This window comes from Tasmannia lanceolata, unplaced genomic scaffold (assembly GCF_043159265.1).
Source record: "Tasmannia lanceolata isolate RefF3 unplaced genomic scaffold, GAP_Taslan_0.1 ptg000008l, whole genome shotgun sequence".
Lineage (NCBI taxonomy): Eukaryota > Viridiplantae > Streptophyta > Magnoliopsida > Canellales > Winteraceae > Tasmannia > Tasmannia lanceolata.
The window spans coordinates 35596307-35613764 of NW_027518685.1; the positions used below are offsets into that span (position 1 = coordinate 35596307).

Consider the following 17458-nt stretch of genomic DNA (forward strand, 5'->3'; position numbering starts at 1 on the left):
CAGGGGAGGTTCTAGATTCTTTTGGCCCACCGCCAAAGATCATAAAGATTATCGTTAGCCGATATAGAGGGGGCCAGAGATCCAGACTCTTTTGTTTTGCCAACTAGACAACAATTAAGTGACGATAGTCTTGATTCCACCTCGTTTCCCGAAAAGGAGAGGACTGGAGAGCCTACCTTACAGATAGTGGAGATTGTCCCCGAGTCGGGCCAAAGGTCATCTTCATCAGGATCCGAGTCGGGGTCCAGATTATTGTATTTCTCACCTGGAGTCTGAGTCCCATTCTTTGATTCCAAACAACATCTCCGGCATCTATCTCTCTAGCTAAAATTAAAATATTTACAGGAGGGGCACCGCCAATCTACTAATTCCCCATTTAGAACCCTCTTCACCTCTCATTTTTTTACTTTTTTTTTGTTTCCACTGCCATGAATTTGGGTGAATGCTTTCACGTGCATATTTCCAATTATGTTGCTTTTCTCAGCAACAAAACCGCCTCCATTGGAAGTTCCGATAAGCACAAACGTCTCAATACCAATCCCCCTCCACCATCTATGTTTTTTGGTATTCTTGTCATTTGTATATATATATATATATATATATATATATATATATATATATATATATCAATCAGACACACACACACACACACACATACATTTTCGTGGGGAGTGAGAAATAACTCTCACGCCATTCTCTTCCTCTCATGCTTCTCTCTGTCTCACACACTTTCTTTCTGTCTCTCTCATCAACTCTGTGTCTCCTTCCACCATGTAGATATCTAACACCTTCCAAATGGCTCTGAGAAGAATCCAACTGACTTAGTTCTGAAACATATATATCAGATGGCTTACTATACCCTCATACACTTCTGTTAGACTCGTACAGATGACTAACTGCGTTCATTATTAATTTTCAAAAAAAAAAAAAACTGCATTCATTATTAGTTGTTGAGTGGAGTAATTCAACAGTAAAATCTTTAATTGTTCTGTTTGGAGTAGGATATGTAAGCAAAACCTTTCATAGTATTCATTTTGATATAATGGAAAGAAAACTTTAACATTATAGAATGACCTTAAAGCTTAATAAATCCCATTAGCAACTAGAAAAATTAATTTGATGGACACATGACTCTAGCACAAGTTAAACACTTTCACTGCAAACATTTGAAAAAAGTTTACCATTTTTTTGAGATTGCATCCAACAGTCAGTTCTCCATATGAAGCTTCTATGCGAGAAAGGAAACAGTAAGGAGGCTCCGCTCCCAAGAAAACTTTTGAGTTAGATCTTAGCATGGCCTTTATATCATCTGAAACCTGGGGAATCATTTCCAGATCCTCAATAAAAACAGGGATTTTGGTCATTATAGCACGCATTTGAGCACGTGATCTGTTGACGATCACCTACAAAATTTGAAGGTCATACATTGTTATTAATAATGCCTTTCAAGTATCTAAACATTCTCCCGTTGAGTTTGATAGCCAAACCAACAAGGGACGGAAGGTAAATCGAAGTATGCCAAGTGAAAGTAAAGAAGATAAAGAAAACCGGACAAAACTTGCATATCATAAATTTAAGTATATTGCAATAATTAAAAAAAAATCAATTTCTAAAACCATTCAATAGAAGAGAAAAGAGCAAGAACCAAGATATCAAAATTTGTTTCACTCCAGATGCCAGTGTTATTTGGCAGGACACAGTAAACCATTTTTTTACATTACTCTTTCAAGAAGTGTAATGCACTTGTGGTCTTGTGTCCTATGCCACAGACGATGTGGATCTCGATCTCTTGATGGCTGGTCTGAGTGGTCCGTTTCTCACAATAGTCGAATTTCACAGAAGCCATCCAAGGCAGTTAAAAATTTACCTGATGGCTGATTTCTTGATGGAAAGACCAAATTACCTGATTTTCAGAGGTAAATTTACGAAGGCAGTTAAAAATTTGCAAGCAGAGGAAAAGTCTCATCATGAGATAGGCTTTGGTCCCCTTGAAGTTCCCAACATTTTAGGGAAAGATTAACTTTAGGCTTGAAACCCACAGGGGAGTGTGGACTTCGGAGGTTATCAAGTGAAGTTCATGGAGGGGAGTCCAACCCATAGAATTTCTTCTCAAACTTAATTTCGGTGGTATCTCTATTGGAAATCCAAGCCCATCTGGAGTTGGTGTCTAATAAGACATTATCCATGTGTTCAAGGTGGCATTTCAGGTCCTATTGGTGTGATAAATTCTAAAAAAGCTGAAGTCTATGGTCTTTTGCAGGAAGTAATGGTTTATGCTGATTTGTTTTACTGGTTTCCTTCATTTTGAACGTGGACCAATGAACCTGATTAGATGGAGTAGTAAAGAGCGTGGCCCAGTGCACGAGGCTCCCGCCATTGCGGGGTCTGGGAAGGGCTAGATGTACGCAGCCTTACCCCGGCTTTGCAGAGAGACTGTTTCCGTGACTTGAACCCGTGACCACAAGGTCACAATGGAGCAACCTGAAATTCAAAGGGTGGTCCCGAATTGGCAACTATGAGGAGTGAAAATTATTAGGTTGCTTAGCAAGTTTTAACCTTTTGAAAACTCAAACCTAATTTGGAAATTAAGAGTTCAACAATGAAATTCAAGCACACAAGTTAAATCTAGAGGTGCAATGCAAATAAAGAGCTAGAGTTCAAGAGAGAGTGCACCCGAGATTTAAAGTGGTTCGGTCCTCAAAACGCGAGGCCTACTCCACTCCACCAACCAAACACGTTGATGGCTTCACTATGTGATCTTCTTAACTTCGGCGAAGATCAATGCCGTTTACAATTCCGACCGCCTTTAACCTTGGTGGCAATCTTCACCACGGAGAGTGGGCTACGCTTCTCCGAACACTCGCCCAATACACGTTTCTTGAATAGGAAAGAAAGAAACAAAAATCCCTCTCAAGGTTTACAACTTTGTAGAAGATGTACAAATTGAGCCTAATGATCCAAATCCTAATCTTAGAGGATGAGAGGCATAAACAAGCTTTGATCACTCTTAGGATGTTCAAGTATGTTTTTAGAGTGTTAGGATTCCTCTTAGGTATGTTAGGAATAGCCATATATATAGGAAAAGCCAAATATGACAATTCAAGGGTATTGTCGTAATTCTGGCGAAAATTACCAACGGCTCTTTTTCTGACCGTTATAGTGTTCTCGGAGTTCCGAGAAATTCTCGGAGTTCTGAGAAAAAATCTCGGAGTTCCGGGAATACAAACAGAGATTAAAAAAAAGCTACTGGACCATTTCTCGGAGCTCTGAGGAATGTCTCGGAGTTCCGAGAAGCCTATGACAAGCAGATTTTCAATCTTTGTTTTTGGGCTTCCAACATTTCACCAACTTGAGATTGTTATGAGAGTTCCAAAGTGTTGGAACACCACAAGGACAATCACTTACACATTTTAGGGGTGTGTGAGATTACTTAATTATGCCTCTTAAAATCTAAAACTAAGATTGGATCTGTACAATCTAAATTGACTTCGATCTTCAATACGATTCTTCAAGTCTTCATTCGTCTTGGATCTCCGATGTCTTTGGCCTTCATAATGTGGTCCAATGAGATCTTCTTTGGCCTTAATCCAAGCAATGTTGTCTTAGCACCAATGTGATCTACAACTTAGACAATCAAACACATTAGTGATCATAAATCACTTGTGTATTGGAATCATCAAAATAAGATGGGAATGCCAAGGTAGAAACCATTGGGCTTACAATCTCCCCCTTTTTGATGATGACAAGCACAAGAGATTTTCCAATAAAAGCATACATATTTTCCTTACACTAGAATTCTTTTCCCCTTTGGCATCAATCAAAAAGATTGGGGTAAAAGAAAAACAAAGGGATAAAATTTTCAAATTTTAAGCTCCCTCTTTTTCAAGGAAAAAGACAAACCTAGAACTCCCCTTATTTGGAAAACAAATTCAATATAAAAGGGGATATTAAATTAACCATAAAAAGATATTCAATATTAAGCATAAGCACCTAATCTAAGCACATATAAAGAGGATCATATGGGGGCTTTGGGAACCCAAGATTTCTTGGTTCCCCCACAATCCCTAATCTTAGATGCACATTGGAATTGATAATGACCATTTATTCCACAATAATGGCATCTAACATGAGAGTTAGATAAGGTAGTCCTATCATAATATGCATGAGTAGGATTACGACTAGTTTTCTTTAAGATTATGTCAATTATTTTGTCACCATTTAGGAACCCATGGAGACATAATCTTAACCTTTCATTTTCATTATGAAGATGTGTTATTTGATTTAAAGAATCATTAAATTCATCTTCATAAGATTTGGAAGAACTTGCCACATTTTGAAATTGTGCTAATTGACAAGTTTTCTCATCCAAACAAACCCTTAAGGGTTTCAATCTCAAGTTGAAAATTTTCAAGTTGTGCTTGAGATTTGGAAGAAAAATCATTTCTCAAAAAATTAAGTTCATTTTCTAATTTTGAAATAGATTTCTTTTGAACTTTATTTTTAGAAATTTGAGAATGCAAAGTTGAGCACAATTCATCATAGGATATTTTTTCACTATCACTACTTGATGAATTACAAGATGGGTTAGAGTTTACCTCATCTTCATGGGTGAACGCCATGAAGCAAAGATCATCCTTCTTTTCTTCCCCTTCACTTGAGCTTTGTCCCGAGGTGCTCAAAGCATCCCAACCGGCGGCAAGAGCCTTGTGCTTCTTCCAATCCTTCTTTCCCTTGTATTTTGAGGAAGATGACTTGAGAAGCGGACACGCCGGTCTTTTGTGCCCCGTCTTCTTGCAATTGTAGCATCTTATAACTCCCTCAACATCGCTTTCTTCTTTCTTCTTCTTTTTATCTTTTTTATGTTTCTTTCTCCATAAGCTTTTAAATTTTCTTAAAGCTTCTTCTTCATCACTATCCGCCTCACTTGAGGATGATGAGTCCCCTTTTACCTTGGAGACCTTTAGAGCTAGAGATCGGCTTTCTTTTCCCTTCTCTTTTGGCTTCTTCTCCTCTTGTCGGCTAGTGAGGAGCATCTCATGGGTGAAGAGAGATCCTAAAAGCTCTTCCACGGTTAGCGCCTTGAGATCCTTTGATTCTTGAATGGCGGTGACTTTTGGATCCCAATGTGGAGGAAGTGACCTAAGCAACTTACTCACAAGCTCATCAGTAGGATAAGATTTACCAAGATTAGCTAGTTCATTAGAAATTTTAGAAAATCGGGTATACATTTCGGAAATGCTTTCATTTGGACTCATTCTAAACATTTCATATTTGCTCTTTAACAAGTTTATTTTGGAATCCTTAACTTGAGATGTTCCCTCATGGGTAACGGCAAGTGTATCCCAAATAACCTTGGCGGAATAAAAAAGAGCTACTCTATTAAACTCCTCCGTAGATAGGGCGCAAAACAAAGAGTTTATGGCTTTGTAATTTAAATTTGCATGCCTTTTCTCTACTACATTCCATTCTTCAAATGGTTTGGAAGGCAACATGTATTCATTTTCAACAATGTGCCAAAGCTCCACATCTATCGAAAGAAGATAGATGCGCATCCTTGTCTTCCAATGTCCATAATTGGACCCATTAAAGAAGGGAGGTCTAGTTGTGGAATGGCCCTCCGGAAGTCCGGTTCCATTTGTATTTGCCATTTCAAAATTAGAAAAGTTGCCAAAGATCTTATGATCTTTCCCTTGTTGAAATTTAAGAAAAAATTTACCAAAGATTTTTAAGATAAGAAAATCTTTTAAGAGCCAAAGGCTCTGATACCAAGTGAAATTCCAAGGGTGGTCCCGAATTGGCAACTATGAGGAGTGAAAATTATTAGGTTGCTTAGCAAGTTTTAACCTTTTAAAAACTCAAAGCTAATTTGAAAATTAAGAGATCAACAATGAAATTTAAGCACACAAATTAAATCTAGAGGTGCAATGCAAATAAAGAGCTAGAGTACAAGAGAGAGTGCACCCGAGATTTAAATTAGTTCGGTCCTCGAAATGCGAGGCCTACTCCACTCTACCAACCAAACACGTTGATGGCTTCACTATGTGATCTTCTTAACTTCGGCGAAGATTAATGCCGTTTACAATTCCGACCGCCTTTAACCTTGGTGGCAATCTTCACCACGGAGAGTGGGCTACGCTTCTCCGAACACTCGCCCAATACACGTTTCTTGAATAGGAAAGAAAAAAACAAAAATCCCTCACAAGGGTTTACAACTTTGTAGAAGATGTACAAATTGAGCCTAATGATCTAAATCCTAATCTTAGAGGATGAGAGGCATAAACAAGCTTTGATCACTCTTAGGATGTTCAAGTATGTTTTTAGAGTGTTAGGATTCCTCTTAGGTATGTTAGGAATACCCATATATATAGGAAAAGCCAAATATGACCGTTCAAGGGCATTGTCGTAATTCTGGCGAAAATTACCAACGGCTCTTTTTCTGACCATTATAGTGTTCTCGGAGTTCCGGGAATACAAACAGAGATTAAAAAAAAGCTACTGGACCATTTCTCGGAGCTCCGAGAATTCTCTCGGAGTTCTGAGAAGCCTATGACAAGCAATCTTTGTTTTTGGGCTTCCAACATTTCACCAACTTAGGATTGTTATGAGGGTTCCAAAGTGTTGGAACACCACAAGGGCAATCACTTACACATTTTAGGAGTGTGTGAGATTACTTAATTATGCCTCTTAAAATCTAAAACTAAGATTGGATCTCTACAATCTAAATTGACTTCGATCTTCAATACGATTCTTCAAGTCTTCATTCGTCTTGGATCTCCGATGTCTTTGGCCTTCATAATGTGGTCCAATGAGATCTTCTTTGGCCTTAATCCAAGCAATGTTGTCTTAGCACCAATGTGATCTACAACTTAGACAATCAAACACATTAGTGATCATAAATCACTTGTGTATTGGAATCATCAAAATAAGATGGGAATGCCAAGGTGGAAACCATTGGGCTTACAATCTCCCCCTTTTTGATGATGACAAGCACAAGAGATTTTTCAATAAAAGCATACATATTTTCCTTACACTAGAATTCTCTCCCCCTTTGGCATCAATCAAAAAGATTGGGGTAAAAGAAAAACAAAGGGATAAAATTTTCAAATTTTAAGCTCCCCCTTTTTCAAGGAAAAAGACAAACCTAGAACTCCCCCTATTTGGAAAACAAATTCAATATAAGAGGGGATATTAAATTAACCATAAAAAGATATTCAATATTAAGCATAAGCCCGTAATCTAAGCACATATGAAGAGGATCATATGGGGGCTTTGGGAACCCAAGATTTCTTGGTTCCCCCACAATCCCTAATCTTAGATGCACATTGGAATTGATAATGACCATTTATTCCACAATAATGGCATCTAACATGAGGGTTAGATAAGGTAGTCCTATCATAATATGCATGAGTAGGATTACGACTAGTTTTCTTTAAGATTATGTCAATTATTTTGTCACCATTTAGGAACCCATGGAGACATAATCTTAACCTTTCATTTTCATTATGAAGATGTGTTATTTGATTTAAAGAATCATTAAATTCATCTTCATAAGATTTGGAAGAACTTGCCACATTTTGAAATTGTGCTAATTGACAAGTTTTCTCATCCAAACAAACACTTAAGGGTTTCAATCTCAAGTTGAAAATTTTCAAGTTGTGCTTGAGATTTGGAAGAAAAATCATTTCTCAAAAAATTAAGTTCATTTTCTAATTTTGAAATAGATTTCGTTTGAACTTTATTTTTAGAAATTTGAGAATGCAAAGTTGAGCACAATTCATCATAGGATATTTTTTCACTATCACCACTTGATGAATTACAAGATGGGTTAGAGTTTACCTCATCTTCATGGGTGAATGCAATGAAGCAAAGATCATCCTTCTTTTCTTCCCCTTTACTTGAGCTTTGTCCCGAGGTGCTCAAAGCATCCCAACCGGCGGCAAGAGCCTTGTGCTTCTTCCAATCCTTCTTTCCCTTGTATTTTGAGGAAGATGACTTGAGAAGCGGACACTCTGGTCTTTTGTGCCCCGTCTTCTTGCAATTGTAGCATCTTATAATTCCGTCAACATCGCTTTTTTCTTTCTTCTTCTTTTTATCTTTTTTATGTTTCTTTCTCCATAAGCTTTTAAATTTTCTTAAAGCTTCTTTTTCATCACTATCCGCCTCACTTGAGGATGATGAGTCCGCTTTTACCTTGGAGACCTTTAGAGCTAGAGATCGGCTTTCTTTTTCCTTCTCTTTTGGCTTCTTCTCCTCTTGTCGGCTAGTGAGGAGCATCTCATGGGTGATGAGAGATCCTACAAGCTCTTCTACGGTTAGCGCCTTGAGATCCTTTGATTCTTGAATGGCGGTGACTTTTGGATCCCAATGTGGAGGAAGTGACCTAAGCAACATACTCACAAGCTCATCAGTAGGATAAGATTTACCAAGATTAGCTAGTTCATTAGAAATTTTAGAAAATCGGGTATACATTTCGGAAATACTTTCATTTGGACTCATTCTAAACATTTCATATTTGCTCTTTAACAAGTTTATTTTGGAATCCTTAACTTGAGATGTTCCCTCATGGGTAACGGCAAGTGTATCCCAAATAACCTTGGCGAAATAAAAAAGAGCTACTCTATTAAACTCCTCCGTAGATAGGGCGCAAAACAAAGAGTTTATGGCTTTGTAATTTAAATTTGCATGCCTTTTCTCTACGACATTCCATTCTTCAAATGGTTTGGAAGGCAACATGTATCCATTTTCAACAATGTGCCAAAGCTCTACATCTATCGAAAGAAGATAGATGCGCATCCTTGTCTTCCAATGTCCATAATTGGACCCATTAAAGAAGGGAGGTCTAGTTGTGGAATGGCCCTCCGGAAGTTCGGTTCCATTTGTATTTGCCATTTCACAATTAGAAAAGTTGCCAAAGATCTTATGATCTTTCCCTTGTTGAAATTTAAGAAAAAATTTACCAAAGATTTTTAAGATAAGAAAATCTTTTAAGAGCCAAGGCTCTGATACCAAGTGAAATTCCAAGGGTGGTCCCGAATTGGCAACTACGAGGAGTGAAAATTATTAGGTTGCTTAGCAAGTTTTAACCTTTTGAAAACTCAAACCTAATTTGAAAATTAAGAGATCAACAATGAAATTCAAGCACACAAGTTAAATCTAGAGGTGCAATGCAAATAAAGAGCTAGAGTTCAAGAGAGAGTGCACCCGAGATTTAAAGTGGTTCGGTCCTCAAAACGCGAGGCCTACTCCACTCCACCAACCAAACACGTTGATGGCTTCACTATGTGATCTTCTTAACTTCGGCGAAGATCAATGCCGCTTACAATTCCGACCGCCTTTAACCTTGGTGGCAATCTCCACCACGGAGAGTGGGCTACGCTTCTCCGAACACTCGCCCAATACACGTTTCTTGAATATGAAAGAAAGAAACAAAAATCCCTCACAAGGGTTTACAACTTTGTAGAAGATGTACAAATTGAGCCTAATGATCCAAATCCTAATCTTAGAGGATGAGAGGCATAAACAAGCTTTGATCACTCTTAGGATGTTCAAGTATGTTTTTAGAGTGTTAGGATTCCTCTTAGGTATGTTAGGAATACCCATATATATAGGAAAAGCCAAATATGACCGTTCAAGGGCATTGTCGTAATTCTGGCGAAAATTACCAACGGCTCTTTTTCTGACCGTTATAGTATTCTCGGAGTTCCGAGAAAAAATCTCGGAGTTTCGGGAATACAAACGGAGATTAAAAAAAAGCTACTGGACCATTTCTTGGAGCTCTGAGGAATGTCTTGGAGTTCCGAGCTCGGAGCTCCAAGAATTCTCTCGGAGTTCCGAGAAGCCTATGACAAGCAATCTTTGTTTTTGGGCTTCCAACATTTCACCAACTTGGGATTGTTATGAGGGTCCCAAAGTGTTGGAACACCACAAGGACAATCACTTACACATTTTAGGAGTGTGTGAGATTACTTAATTATGCCTCTTGAAATCTAAAACTAAGATTGGATCTATACAATCTAAATTGACTTCGATCTTCAATACGATTCTTCAAGTCTTCATTCGTCTTGGATCTCCGATGTCTTTGGCCTTCATAATGTGGTCCAATGAGATCTTCTTTGGCCTTAATCGAAGCAATGTTGTCTTAGCACCAATGTGATCTACAACTTAGACAATCAAACACATTAGTGATCATAAACCACTTGTGTATTGGAATCATCAAAATAAGATGGGAATGCCAAGGTGGAAACCATTGGGCTTACACAACCTTACCGTTGCGCCAAGGCTCGCCCTCTTTAGTAATGATGATAAAATTAAGGACAAAATATAAGCTCTCTCTAGTATCTTCTTTCTCAAGCTCATAACATGGAAAATTTTGGAAGATCTGTTAGAAGGGTGGGGGGTATCAACCCTTTGGGGTTATCTGTTGGGCACATCTTGTGCTTGCCATAGTCATTAGGACCTTCCAGATTTCTTTCTTCTTTTTCTTCTTCTGATTATCACTTCTGTTTCATTATTGGGGATGGATATAGGCTTGTCTACCCTCTTTTTCATTCATATTTCAATTTTTATTGTTATGGTTTATTGACTGTGTTGCACTAGAGATCGAAAGTAGAAAGAGAGAGTGAGAGATTAGCCTACTATTGCCAATATGATAATATATATATATATATATATATATATATATATATATATATATATATATATAAACTAGTAAAAAACCCCGTGCGATGCACGGGCCGACAAAGAACTGTACGGACCACGTCATAGGTTGATCCAAACCGTCCATGTAATAGAACACAACATAAATAGGTTGTGCCCCAAAAATCATTTCCATAGGCTGATCCTAGCCGTCCAATCTATAGAGGCTTCCATAATTACTCTTAAATCGGACGGTTAAGATCACCCTATAGATTTTTTATTAAAAAACCATAAAGGAGGGGGGTAAGATTGAAATTATGTGGCTTTAATGGGTGCATTTGTTAAAAAGCATAAAGGAGGGGGTAGGATTGAAAATATGTGAGTTGAATGGGTGCATTTGTTAAAAAAAGTGATGTGTAATTCTCATAGAATTTTCCAAAAATTCAAAAAATTATCTTCTTTTCTCTTCTCCTATGTAGTATATAGATATATTAGTAAATGTGTGTGTGTGTGTGTGTGTGTGTGTATAAAAGAGTACATGGATAGGGTTATACTGGTGAAATGACCGGTATACCCTTAGCATAACACGATGTATCTAACACTCCCCTCAAGCTGGAGTGTATATGTCATACATTCCCAGCTCGTTACAAATATCATTCAACCTGGCCCTTCCTAATGGCTTGGTGAATACATTGGCTAGCTGATCTCCCGATCAGGTAAACACTCTGCCTATTTCACCTTTCTGACTCTTCTCACGAATGAAGTGGAAATTGACTTCAATGTGTTTAGTCCACTCATGGAATACTGGATTTTTAGCAATGTTGACAGCAGCCTTATTGTCACAATATAATTGAGCTGGAGACGATGATAGAATACCCATTTAGAATAAAAGAAAGCAACCAAGTGAGCTTTGCAATTGTGTACCATGGCTCAGTACTTAGCTTCTGCACTTTATCTAGCTACCACAACCTGCTTCTTACTTCACCACGACACCAAGTTGCCTCTAAGAAATGTGCAATATCCCGTAGTCAACCCCCAATTTGCTGGAGATCCTGCCCAATCTACATCAGTAAACCCTTCTAATTTCACATGACCATGTTTCTTGAAAAACAAACCTTTTCCCGGAGCACTCTTCAAGTACTTAATTATCTGAATCGCAGTTGCCCGATGAGAAGTGCGCGATGAGCTCATGAACTGATTGACTACTCCTACTGCAAAGGACGAGTGACAGTAAAAAAGATTAACTTTCCAACCAGCCTTCTGAATCTGCCAAGATCTAATAAGTCTCCCAGATCTGGGTAGAGCTTTACATTCGGGTCCATTGGCATGACGGCAGGTTTCACTCCCAAGACACATGTCTCGTCGAATATGTCCATCAGATATTTTCTGTGGGATAATGAATGTCCACCACGAGAATAAGCTACCTCAATCCCATGAAAGTACATGAGACAACCTATGTCTTTGGTGGAAAATTATTTCTGAAGGAAAGTCTTCAGTTTCTGTATGCCGACCTTGCCATTCCCTGTAATGACAATATCATCCACATACATTATCAAGAAAATGTATCCGGCATCAGACTGATAGTTAAAGACGGAGTGATCAACCGCACATTTGTTCATGCCAAAGCTCAAAATTGCCTCACTGAATCTCCCAAACAATGCTTGAGGAGATTGTTTCAAACCATAAATAGCTTTGCAAAGATGACATACTGATGAACGCATTTCCCCCTGAGCAACATAACCAGTAGGTTGCTCCATATACATCTCCTTAGTAAGATCACCATGCAGAAATGCATTTTTGACATCCAGCTGATTTAAGGGCCAATCATGCTGATACCTAAAGAGATCAGAACACGAACCGAGGGCATCTTGGCCACAAGTGAAAAAAGTCTCAGTATAATCCACACTAAAAGTTCGAGTGTAGCCCTTCGCAACAAGCCGCGCCTTCAGGCACTCAGACTGTTCCATCTGGTAGATAATCGTGAATACCCAACAACCTGTTGCCTGAGCACTAGAAGGAAGAGAGGCCAAGTGCCAAGTGCCATTCGAGTGCAGAGTATCCATGCCAGCATCCATGGCAGCATGCCAACCGGTATGAGCTAACACATCTTGGGCATAGTGATAGAAGACAATCCAGAGAGAAATGAACGATAACAAAGTGAGATACGGTCAGAAGAAACAAAATGAGAAATAGAATGTGTTACGCTACGAGATCGAGTACGCGAAGCAACGACAAACATAACTAGGAGGAGCATCATGAAGCCGATTACCTGAAGGTGATCTTTCAGACAGCAGAGTCGATTGGTCAGGTGGAGAAGATTCATTTGGAGTAGGATGCACAATCCGATGAGGGCCACGAGTATAAACCTACAGCTAAGAAGTAGAAGCATCGAAAGGAACCGACAGTAACAGAAGGGCAGTCTAGATTCACCCACAACGTCGGTCACAGAGTAGGAGAAATAAGAGGTAGACTCGAAGAAAGTAACATCAGCTGAAATGAATGTCCTCTTTAAGAGAGGGCTGTAGCACATATATCCTTTCTATGTGCGAGAATAACCAAGAAGACACACTTTTCCTCATGAGGGTCCAACTTGTCAAGGCCAGGACCTAACTTATGAACAATGCACGTACAACCAAAGACTCGTGCGATCAAGGGAAACAGATTACCCAACGGGTATAACACAAAGAATGGAGTCCGATCAACTAAGAAAGACAAAGGGAGACGATTCCCTAAGAAGCATGCTATAAGAACAGCATCACCCCAGTACGGTTTGGAAACTTTCATATGAAACAAAGTTTTTGAGCCATATCAAGAAGATATATGATTGTCCTATCATTGATGCCACTTTGTTGCGAGGTATAGGGACACGAAGATTGATGAAGAATGCCATGAGAATCCAAGAACTACTGCACTCCATTACACATAGAGAAATACTCCCTAGCATTATCTACACACAAGCATTCAATCCAACACTTAAATTGATTACAAGTTTTCGAATAAAAGGTACGAAATGCAGTAAAAACTTCAGAACAATCTTTTATTAGAAATAACCATGTCATTCTGGAGTAAACATCAACAAAGATAATGAAATACTCATCCCAAAACAAAAGATGTTGCGGAGACAGGATTTGAACCCATGACCTCAAGCTTATGAGCCTTGCGAGCTACCAAACTGCTTTACCCCGCGCTGAAGAACTGGGAACTAATAGACGAACATGGATTGGGGATTGGATGTGCCCCTCTACTATGTTCTATACAAATAGAATACCCATTTATACATAATGGTAAAGGGGACCGCTCTATGATCTACGATCATAGAGATCGATATAAAACCCAAACAAAGATGGAGGAAACAAAGCTCTGAGAGAGAGAGAGAGAGAGAGAGAGAGAGAGAGAGAGAGAGAGAGAGAGAGAGAGAGAGAGAGAGAAATTACCAATCTACACAAGTTGAATGTCAAGAAAACACAGAGAAGGAAGCTAGGCCTCGAATGCCTCTCATATGAGAAATTTAAAAAAAATAAAGAGAAAAATCCAGAGATCAAAGAATCCCAGGACATGATTAAAGAAGAAAAGAAAATTATTACTAGAAAAGAATGGAATGATTATGTGTCTTGACCTCAAAAACTCTGAAATTGATTATCGCAAAGCTGCTCCCACCTAATAGCATAATCGTATTGTGAACGTTGGAGCTTCTTGTATATCATTCCGGCTAAGCCCATGACTCCAGCACTAATGACAACTTCAACGACGATCCCAGCCTTCTGCCCTCCTTTTAATATGCCAGAAGTGGCTTTGAATCCTCAAAATCACCATTGCCACCGTTTGACTCACGGTCTATGTTACTGTCGTTCCATGTCGGAGACGGAGAGGAAGGAGGGGCATGTTCGTGAGGAAGTGGCGCATTGCATCACAACACCATAAATGTATGTGGTTGAGAGAGAGAGAGAGAGAGAGAAAGAGAGAGAGAGAGAGAGAGAGAGAGAGATAGTTTAGGGATAGAATGAAAAGTGGTGGATTTTTTGTTATTTGAATTCTGAAGGGAAGGGAAATGTACGTTGTTTAGAGAGAAATGGGAGAGATTTTAGGGATAGAATGGGAAGTGGCAGATTTTTTGTCATTTGAAGTTTAAAGGGAAGGGAAATGTATGTTGTCTAGAGAGAGAGGAGAGATTTTAGGGAGAGGGAGAGACTTTAAGGATAGAATGGAAAGTGGCGAACTTTTTCTCGTTTGAATTTGAAACAAATTAGTTAAGAAAAAAAATTAATGCTCAGTGGCAGAACGGGATAAGAAATTTAGTGGTGGCAAAACCGTATTTCAAGGGGACAAAACCTTATTTCAAGGGGTAAATTTTTCCAAAAAAATATTTCTTGGAGAAAAATCGAATGATAACGGAAAGAAACATGTTTAGTATATATTACAAATAATTCAAATTATTTATATTTAATTGCTATGGATACTCTCTAGGTGCTCCCACTATTATTAAAACAACAACAATCACAACAAGTGCTCCGATAATATACAAAAGCCAGAGCGGAAAAAAAATTTAACCTAGCCTACGTGACTAATATACAATGATGTACAAGTCTTACATAATGTATTTAATCCCAAGAAGAAGAACATACACCATTCAATGGTATATATAATTTATATAGTCTATTTTCAACACCCATGTTCATTTTTAGAACCAACGCTTCCCATTACCTCTCCCATTTTATGCAACAATGGTGGAGACAGTTCCAGCTTCATGAAACCATGCCATCATAAAGGGAAGTAGCTGAATTGTAATGCCTATGTGAAAAGTGTTTTGATCTTAATTGGTATCATAAACACACAATGTATCTATTTGCATTGCGTCAGGTGTAACAATAAGCAAAAGGAGTGTCCATGTTCATGTATTTTGGATGTGTAGTCCTTGATGATACATAAGATGATTAGAAAATAGGAGATCACCTGACTTGAAAACATCGAATTCGGAACTGTAATTGGAAATTTCTCAGAATTTAATAAGGATGTGGTCGTAAGTCCTATTTCTAGCACTTGACCCTCTATAGATCCAGCCTGCAAAATGAATGGGTTTTAAATTATTGCACAAAGATGGACTTAAAAAAAACAAACAAATAAGAAATGCACAACAATCATTATGATGACCAAGATAAAATTAATGTCCAAGATAAAATTAATGACCAAGTATAAACTCAGACCCAGTGACATTGCTAAAAGTGATATATACAAGCTTTTACGATCCAATGTCTTCAGAACTTTAAATTTGTTTAGTTGCAAAGTATCCAACTCAATTAAATATACAGCTAACATGCATAAAATGAACAATGATGACCAAGATAACGAAATAAATAATACATGAAACCCAAGAAATAAAACCAAAAAGAAGATAACAGAATAAATAATACATGAAACCCAAGAAATAAAACCTACACAATGAAGAACTTTTTTTTATGAGAATGTACATTAAAGACGAAACAAAAATACAATAACAGATTGCAAGGCCCAGAGGAAGAGCACCAAAAAAGAAAAGAAGAAAATAAAATTAGCATAGAGTGCCAAAATACTACATTGGTAACATTAAAACCAAAATTCACTAGACTGTCAGCTTAAAATGTCTCGATGGATATGAGAGATTGAGATATTAAAGACGCCAAGAGAAATGCACTCCATTTCCCAGAACATAAATGAATAGTGTCCTTCTTTTGTAGCCACTTAATAACTAATAACAAGGAGTCACACTTGACCTACATTTTGGAGCATTTCATTTTCTCCAAGTACATCAATGTACATCACACAACTTTAACTTCCAAGTAATGTGCCCCAAACTGCATTGAAGTTAGAAAACGAAATAAAACCATCAAACCCAGCCCTCCTTTGCCCGCCTTCGTTGTCACTAAAAAAAACTTATGCACCCATCAAAATTAAGCTTTCTCCACCCTTTTGGAGGCATTTTACATACATTGGGATTTCTTGAACATGGAACTGTTAGTGTAACTTGGTTAAGAGAAGAAGAGCAAGAAGAAGAAGAAGCTGATGAAGGGAGAAGGTGGAAGGGAGAAGGTGAGAGTCCCTTCAAGGGAACTCCCATGTAATATGATACACACACAATAGGGTTAATGTACAAAGTCCAAAATACCCTTCTAATACTGCCCCTCAAGCTGGAGTGTATATATCATACAAGCCCAACTTGTTACAAATATCTCTCAATTTGGACTTGGCCAATGGTTTAGTGAACACGTCTGCCAATTGATCTCCAGATCGAGTGAAGGTGGTACTAATCCCTCCACTCCAAAGCTTCTCACGAATGAAGTGACAATCAACTTCAATATGCTTTGTCCTCTCATGAAACACTGGATTAGAAGCGATATGAAGAGTTGCCCTATTGTTACAATGCAAAAGCGATGGAGATGAAGAAGGAATACCAATCTGCGCCAGAAGAGATCTCAACCATGTCAGCTCTCCACATGTATGAACCATAGCTCGATACTTTGCCTCAGCACTTGATCTAGCTACAACATCTTGTTTCTTAGTACGCCAAGATACAAGATTTCCACCCACAAACGTACAGTAACCTGTAGTTGATCTCCTTTCTTCTGGAGATCCTGCCCAATCTGCATCCGTGAACCCTTCTAGTCTCATATGATTATGCTTCCTGAAAAACAAACCTTTTCCAGGAGCACTATTCAAGTATTTAACTCTCTAGAGGGCATCTGCCCAATGTGAAGTACGAGGTGAATTCATAAAATCGCTAACCACTCCCACTGTATAGGATATATCGGGGCGAGTCGCAATCAAGTAAATCAGCTTACCAACAATCTCC

At 38.3% G+C, this 17458-nt stretch overlaps 1 protein-coding gene across 4 annotated transcripts in view; it reads right to left on the minus strand.

Annotated features, from left to right (window-relative positions):
- The window catches only part of LOC143885284 (mechanosensitive ion channel protein 1, mitochondrial-like), a 79576-nt gene that overhangs the window by 7378 nt on the left and 54740 nt on the right, over window positions 1-17458 (minus strand). For all 4 annotated transcript variants that reach the window (XM_077389377.1, XM_077389376.1, XM_077389379.1 and 1 more), the window contains exons 6-7: window positions 15586-15693; window positions 1182-1403 (exon numbers count right to left, since the gene is read on the minus strand). In XM_077389377.1, the coding sequence (XP_077245492.1) occupies window positions 1182-1403; window positions 15586-15693 (330 nt within the window). The remainder of the gene's footprint in view (window positions 1-1181; window positions 1404-15585; window positions 15694-17458) is intronic.